This window comes from Coffea eugenioides, chromosome 3, assembly GCF_003713205.1.
Source record: "Coffea eugenioides isolate CCC68of chromosome 3, Ceug_1.0, whole genome shotgun sequence".
Lineage (NCBI taxonomy): Eukaryota > Viridiplantae > Streptophyta > Magnoliopsida > Gentianales > Rubiaceae > Coffea > Coffea eugenioides.
Window position 1 is genome coordinate 46,431,719 of NC_040037.1, and position 8,542 is coordinate 46,440,260.

At 35.4% G+C, this 8,542-nt stretch overlaps 1 protein-coding gene across 1 annotated transcript; it reads left to right on the top strand.

Moving 5' to 3' along the window:
* The first annotated feature begins 5,053 nt into the window (after nt 1–5,053).
* LOC113766764 (flotillin-like protein 3) lies at nt 5,054–6,927 on the top strand. The gene is made up of 2 exons (XM_027310919.1): nt 5,054–5,980; nt 6,391–6,927. The coding sequence occupies exons 1-2, from the start codon at nt 5,054–5,056 to the stop codon at nt 6,925–6,927; spliced, it is 1,464 nt and encodes a 487-aa protein (XP_027166720.1).
* Nucleotides 6,928–8,542: the final 1,615 nt, after the last annotated feature.

Below are 8,542 nucleotides of genomic sequence, written 5' to 3' on the forward strand. Positions count from 1 at the left end.
AAGAACAAATTTTTGTGAGACTTTTCTTTTTTCAGAAATTATTTAAAAAGAAAATGAACCCTAATTTAATAAAAATAGCTAACTATCATTTTGAGAACTTTGATTAACTAAAAATAAAATAAAATAAAATTAAAATTAAAATTAAAATGAAATTAAATAGTATTGAAATTTTGGTGTCTACAAACCAAGTACCAGAAAATTATGAAAAAAGGAATTTGAAAAATATTTTTACTAAATAACCAAACACTGGAAAATTATGGAGAAGGAAGTGATTTTCCAGGAAAATGACTTCGATGCAAAATATACTTTTCTAGGGAAAATATTTTGTATATTTTCCATCCAACCAAACGGACCCTCAGTGTAAGTTATTTTCCGTCAGAAATCATTTTCTCAAAGGGAAAAATGTCCCGATAGCTCTCCAACTCTTTTGCAAGTTAAGTTTTGGCCCTTCAACAATTAACAGTAAAGTTTTGGTGCTCGATCTAATAAAAGAGTATATTTGTGGCCCTTCTATCAAATCCAGCAGCTAAGATTGATGGAAAGCATTATCATTCTGTACTTTTCTCTTTTTCTCTCTCATTTTCTCCTTCTTTTGCTTTCCTTTTTCCCCTCGTTTTTCTTTTTGTTTTCCTCCCTGATTCCCTTGATTCTCCCCTCTTTCTCTTCTCCCTTTCTTTCTCTTTTTCCTCATCTCTTTCTTGTTCCCAAAACCCCTTTCCTCACTTTTCCTTTTTCTTCTTCCCTAGTTTCTTTCTCCCCTTCTTTTCCATAGTCTCATTCTCCTTTTTCTTGTTCTCCCCCAGATTCTCTCTTGTTTCCCTTTCTCAATTTTTTCCTTTTCTTTCCTGCCTCCCAAAAGCTCTCACCCGAAAAACATTTTCTTTCTTTTCTTCCCTTTTCCTACCCGCAGCTTCCTTCCGTCCTTCCTTTTTTTTTTGTTTTCCAGATTTTTCCCCATCTTCCATCTGTCTTGCCACCTATCCTTTGAATGGTATGTGCAAAATGCCAAAACCACATAGCTAATGCTCACCTATCCCACTTAGCTACTATGCATGCCTTCCACCTATTTTTATTTTTTTCTTTTTTATTTTGTTTTTCAAAATAAATTTAGTGTAAACAAAATATTAAACTTCTATTTGAAATTGCCTTGCAAATTTTCATTTATTTTCAAGAAATTAAATTTGAAAAGATTAAGAACAAATTTTTGTGAGACTTTTCTTTTTTCAGAAATTATTTAAAAAGAAAATGAACCCTAATTTAATAAAAATAGCTAACTATCATTTTGAGAACTTTGATTAACTAAATATAAAATTAAATTAAAATTAAAATTAAAATGAAATTAAATAGTATTGAAATTTTGGTGTCTACAAACCAAGTACCAGAAAATTATGAAAAAGGAATTTGAAAAATATTTTTACTAAATAACCAAACACTGAAAAATTATGGAGAAGGAAGTGATTTTCCAGGAAAATGATTTCGATGGAAAATATACTTTCCTAGGGAAAATATTTTGTATATTTTCCATCCAACCAAACGGACCCTCAGTGTAAGTTATTTTCCGTCAGAAATCATTTTCTCAAAGGGAAAAATGTCCCGATGGCTCTCCAACTCTTTTGCAAGTTAAGTTTTGACCCTTCAACAATTAACAATAAAGTTTTGGTGCTCGATCTAATAAAAGAGTATATTTGTGGCCCTTCTATCAAATCCAGTAGTTAAGATTGATGGAAAGCATTATCACGTGAGATGCACGGCGAAATACCAAGGGTATTATAGTTTGTATAGGAGAGTAAAAAAGCAGGTTATTTCCTTACCTTAAATCCCTAGATATATTAGAGCAAACAAAAATCTCCATTGCTCTCAAAGCCTGTGATAAAAATGCAAAGAATGAATAGTTGGATCGGCCATAGAGATCTATTGCTCATTATGTCTGAAATTCCAATACAATGGTATGTAAAATAAACTGCACAAACCAAATGGAACTGCCATCATGGAGAAAAGCCCTTTCGACAAAGCTAATGCTGCTCTTCCAGACTCGAGATCAATAGACTTTGCATCGTAGTCGTACATCTTTTTTGCAAGAATTTCAACCATAGGAGCTGCAAAAGAAGAAAAGGATACTTCGAAAGCACGATCAAATGCATAAATCATGGTCCGATGTTTCACAGAGACAACCTCAGCAAACATTAGACCATTTGTAGCAGTAGCACACTAGCTAGTAGTAAGGCCCATCAAGAAGAGGGTGGCAGCATATGGCGAATAGCTGCTCATAGATTGTGGAACAGCTCTCAGAAGGAATCATGAGAATGGAATGCCCATAAAAGCAGAGAACTGAGCACACATGACACGGCCTGAATGTGGGTACAAGCGTGACATCTGATCTGCAATTATTCCACCAACAAAAGAGCCCAATGCACAACCACCAGCAAAGAGACCAACAAGGACTACTGAACTATTGTGATCAAAACCTGTAGAAGAATTTGCAAAAGATTTTCTACGTCAAAAAAGAATCATTTGCAATAGATCTCTATGACAAGCAAATAGACCATAAAATTAATTTTAGCACCCTGTTGACAAGCAAATAGATCTTTGCATTTTCAGCTTCGGTTTTGATAGCAATAGAGATTTTTCTTACCCTAATATATCTAGGGATTTGAGCTAAGGGAAGAAAGTGCATTTTTACTCGGTCAACACTTCTGCACAGACTATAATGCCCTTGATATTCGGTCGTGCATCTCACTTGATGATGCTTCCCGTCAATCTTAACTGTTGGATTTGACAGAAGGGCCACGAATATGTTCTTTTATTAGATCAAGAGCCAAAACTTTACCGTTAATTGTTGGAGGGCTAAATTTTATTTGAAAAAAAGTTGAAGGGCCATTGGGATTTTTTTCCTTTTCCCAAATTAGATTATATCCAAACAGTGGCAAATTAGGAAAACGTTTTCGAGAAAATGTTTTCCGTCCAACTTAACAGACCCTAAGTTTCATCTTTGCAATCTAGCCCATACAATTTTCTGAGGGGAAAAAAAAACATAAATTCTGCATGTCCAACAGCGCGTTTTAGTGGCAATGTAAGTAACTTCAGGCTTACCTTTAAAAATCACAAATAAAAACTAATACAAATAAAAAAGGGATATTGATAACCATATTGATGATATAGATACTTATCACTTCATCATATAGATCCTTATCAGTTCATCATGTATATGTACTCACAAATACAATTGGAATTCTGCAAGGAATGAAATTCATTGGATTCCAAGTTCTTTATATTTTACTAACAACTAATTTGCCATACTTTTTCAGGCTTATAATTGGAATCGAGCAATCTAAGTCATTTTCCAAATATAACATGGTCATAGTAAAATTACTCTAAAATATGTTTTCAGATAAATTATAAGAACTCAAAAAACGGAAGAACAAAAATAAATGGACTAAAACTCAAAACCAAAGAAGAGGGAAAAAAAATGGAAACTCAAGAGAAATATCTTAAAGTGACGTTAGTCGGCCTTAAGAAAAATTAGAAAGATGATTGATTTCCAAGAAGATACATATTCTTTTCCTTCAATTACAAGATACATATTCCTTTCCTTTTGTGATCCAATTACAGAGGAGATAATATTAGGCTTCCAACTATAAATATCTACATAAAGCAGAATTGCCTAATAAATCAGGAAACCTCAATCTTTTATTCTTTCAGTAAATTTTCTGGAAGGGTTTCAACTTTCGCTTTCAAAGATCTCAACGTAAGTGATGTCACGCTGTCGCCTTCTCTTCTTCGTTTTTTTTTTTTATTGTTTTCTTGCCTTCTATGTATGGTAACGTGTGTCACAAAAATTTTTTCCTAAAACCCTATTGTTTGCATTTTTTTTCCTGAGTTTATGAAATAGATAGTTTAAGCCCAGGATTGAAGCTTTTGTGGAATTTTTTTTTTACTTTTCCTTTTTAGCTATTTTTGAAGGGTTTTTATGTTCGTTAATATTTTAAAATATATGGTTGTTTCTTCTAGTTTGATTATTATTTAGTTTGATATTTGTAATTCTGACTAGGTTGATTTGGTCTAGGTCTGAAATTTTCTGGCTAAATCAGTGTTGGTTGAGTTTTAATAAGTGAAATTTTGTCATATTGATTATCCCTAAATTTTTTGTGCACTTGAGTGTAGAATATTTGAAGATTTGATGCAATTTTAGTAGTTTTCATTTTGCTTGTACTAGTTTCCTTTCTTTTTGATTTTTTGCCCCTTTCTACTGTTCTCGTTAGTAGAATTTATGTCTTTGGTTTTATCCTTGCAATTGCTTGCCTACTCGTGTGCAGTTGCTTATCTTTCCTGCAAGCATAGTATTATTATGAACTCAATAGTTGTAAAATATCTGATTGATATGTATTATTAGGTTAATTGCGGTCATGAAATCCAGTATTTTAAGATTTTAAAAGTGTGGTTTAAGATTTTAAAAATGATGTCCATCCGCTAAATAAGTGCAATAATGCATCATGATTAAGCTTCATTAATTTATCAATAAGCAAGTATTTTCAACATATTTTGGTTAATAAAGCAAAAGGTTTTATTGACAAATAACCGAAATATCATTGAACAAATTGGGCTGGTGCTTGATGCAGTATTACATCTTGATTCGTTAATGTCAATGAATTTGGTACCATCGGCAGGTACGGTTAAATTTTTATACAGTTGCATGGTTGTTGTATTTCATACATAATTTGGTGTATGCTTATATAACATTATTATGCGTATAAATTTTATTTGCGGACACAAACTCAATGTATAAATAAAACCATATGTATAAAGATACATCAAAATCAAATTTTGAAAGAAATACAACAACTGTACAGAGTCGCACCAAACCGAATGGAATTGTACCTGTCCCAATCCCATGAATTTGTAACGTCCTAACATAGTTCAGCTTAACTGGCTTGATGTAGATGCTTAAATTTTGGAGCATTTCATGTGATTTAGTTCAATGTTTATGTATGTTTATTGTGCCTTAGTTGATATCTTGGGACACTATTGACCATTGCAAGAATTCAATACAGGAAAAATGTATCGTGTCGCGAAGGCATCTGAGTTTCTGGCCATTACTGGTGCTTCCATTAATGACATCAAGATCACAAAGAAGGCAATTGTCTGGCCATTGCAGAAATGCAGAGTCATAGATGTGACTCCAGTTAACTACACTTTCGAAGTCAATGCAATGAGTGCTGAGAAGCTACCCTTCCTCCTCCCTGCAGTTTTCACAATAGGTCCAAGAGTTGATGACCATGACAGCCTTGTTAAGTATGCCAAACTTCTTTCTGATCATAGTCACGATTCTCATAATGTCAAGGAGCTCGTTCAAGGTGTGATCGAGGGAGAAACTCGTGTTCTTGCTGCATCAATGACCATGGAAGAAATCTTTAAAGGCACCAAAGATTTCAAGAAGGAGGTTTTTGACAAGGTTCAGCTGGAACTCAACCAATTTGGCCTCTTGATCTATAATGCTAACATCAAGCAACTGGTTGATGTCAGAGGCCATGAATATTTCTCCTACTTAGGCCAGAAAACTCAAATGGAGGCAGCAAACCAGGCAAAAGTGGATGTTGCTGAGGCAAAGATGAAGGGTGAGATAGGAGCAAAAGAAAGACAAGGTCTGACACTTCAGAATGCTGCCAAGATTGATGCTGAGACAAAGATCATATCGACACAAAGGGAAGGTGAAGGGAAGAAGCAGGAGATCATGGTGAAATCCCAAGTAAAGATTTATGAGAATCAAAGGGAGGCTGATGTTGCTGAAGCCAATGCTCTGCTAGCTACCAAAAAGGCTGGATGGGCTCAGCAGGCAAAGATGGCTGAAGTGGAGGCTGAAAAGGCTGTAGCTATTAGGGAGGCAGAGTTACAAAAAGAAGTTGAGAGGAAAAATGCATTGGCCAAGACTGAGCAACTAAAGGCTGAACAACTCAGCAAGGCTACTGTTGATTATGAGATTAAGGTATTTCAATGTTTTCTCTATGTCCTTTATCAAAAGTGATTTGATCATATCCTGATTAAGCTTTCTTTTTTTTACTTGTACTCTTCATAACCTTTCATATCAGTCTCTGTTCTAAATTATTTGGGGGGCAAGGAAGAAAAATATTGGACTTGCGAAGTCAAATTCCTCTATATATCTTCATCAAGTAGAAAAGTATAGCGGTTGTTACTAATCATACAAGGCTTATTTTTTGATATTTTCTGATAGGAAGCTTCTCCCAACCCAATCCTCGTCTAGTTTGACAATCAAAATAAGCAAGAGTTTTAAGCAAGTGTATCATTGTTCTTTGTGCTACCAGATTTAGTCTGTACGTTTCATTTGACTGGCTCTTTAAAAAAAAATTCCCGTACTCATGTTCCATTAAAAATCAGGTTCAAGAGGCAAATTCAGTTCTCTACAAGAAGCAAAAGGAATCTGAGGCAGTGCTATACGAGAGACAAAAGGCTGCAGAAGCTCAAAAAGTGGCAGCAGAAGCTCAACTGTATGCAGCTCAACAAGCTGCAGATGCGGAACTTTATGCAAAAAGGAAAGAAGCTGAAGGAATGAAGGCTCTTGCAGAAGCACAAGGATTCAAAATCCGCACCTTATTGACATCACTGGGTGGAAACTACAATGCTTTGAGAGATTATCTGATGATTGAAAGTGGCCTGTTCAAGGACATTGCCAAAATCAATGCTGAGGCGATCCAAGGACTGCAACCTAAGATCAGTGTTTGGTCAAATGGAGACACCAGAGATGGATCAGGTGCTGCAAATTCTGCCATGAAAGAAATAGCATCAGTTTACGGTGCATTGCCACCTTTGTTCCAGACTGTGCACGAGCAAACCGGTATGTTGCCTCCGGCTTGGATGGGCAGTCTACCTAGTCCTGGTGCAGGCAAGGCTATAACAAACCAGCCAGAGAATTAGATATCAGGACAGTTGCTTCTTATAGTGCAGTTTCTTAGGTGGAGATTTTCCAACAATAAGCTTCCAGACGGTTGCTCATTTCATTGTTCTTGTTAGAAGAATTTACTTGTTATTTTAGTACATATTTGACGAAAATTTTATCACTGCTGGATTACAGTAGAATGGTCATCCATGTCTGATTTAAGTTCCTTTTGTGATTTCAATTTATGTTGTTCAGCATTCCCAGTAAGATTGCAGTGCACATTCCATTATTAGCATTGGACATAAGGAATAATGTGCTATAGCTTTGAAAGTTAATTTGAAGTTGTTACTAGATGATAGCAATTTCTTTGTTGCGAGAAATGCAATTTTGATGCTCCCCAAAATGTTTGGTTTGTAGTTCCCCAATGTGCGGCTTTTGTCCTCAAAAAAGAAAAAGAAGTTTAATTAACCTTTTAATATTTTTTATTATTAGAATTTATAGTATACATCTAACACAATTTTGGATCTAATTTGAATACTCTTTTGTCAGGAAACTCTCAATATTGATATTTGAAACTTAAGGAACTATAATGATTCAAATTCTAACCGTTGAAAACCCAAGATGCAAAGTCAAAACTGTGTTGAAACTGTGTTGGAATGCAGACAGCATGTGAAAAGGGGTACACGAAAGTGATCATTGAAACTGACTCTAAAATGAGTTTAGAGCTCATTGACAAAGCGGCAACGGAGAGCCCCCTTATGGTGACTATCAGCCAAATCCGGAACTTAAGGAAGAGACAATGGCAATGTGAGTTAATACATCAATGGAGGGAAGGTAATATGAGTGCGGATTGGTTAGCTAAGAGTGGATTGAGTCTGGAGGAGAGGGTCCAAGAGTTGGCTTCTCCACCAGAGGAGGTGAGGAAGTGGTTGGCATATGATGTCATAGGCGTTGTAACTCCTAGATTAGTTGCCATGTAATGGGTCTAAAGCCCTCCTACCAGACCAAAAAAAGTCAAAACTGTGAATTAACGGTAACTTGATTTTGACCTTCAATCATTGTTGAATAAATGTTAATTGTCTTAAATTTGCCTAAATCAAAAACCTTAACCACGAATTGTTTTGGTAAATATATTAGAACCGTTTAGTACAATGGCCAAATATTGAAAACCAAAACCGCATTTTTCCTTATACATCATGACAATGGTAACTATTTTACTTTTAAGCATTTAACTTTTTGAGCCCTAAATTTGCATAAATTGAGTTGCGGACAACTTTGTCTCTGCCAAGGCCAGAATTCTCACTGACCCGCTCTGTATATATGCAACCAGAGGAGGTAATCAGACAAGTGAAAAGCAAAGAAAACAGATTCTATAATGACTCTAGTTCTTGATATCTACTGCATTAGCCTTTTTTGATGAGCTTGGGTACCAATTTCTATATTATGCTCTATCTACTCATCACGTGTAATCTGGTTGAATATTATTTGACAATAAACAAGAAATACCAGCACCTGTTCTTCCCCTTGGTACCCTCAATTTTCAATTTTCGGCTTTATTAGTTTTAAGGCTCAGCATCGACAGCCTGACCAGGATATCCACCCTAGCCGCCGCCACCACTTCCTCCCTAGTTAGCCACGACCAGGATACCAACC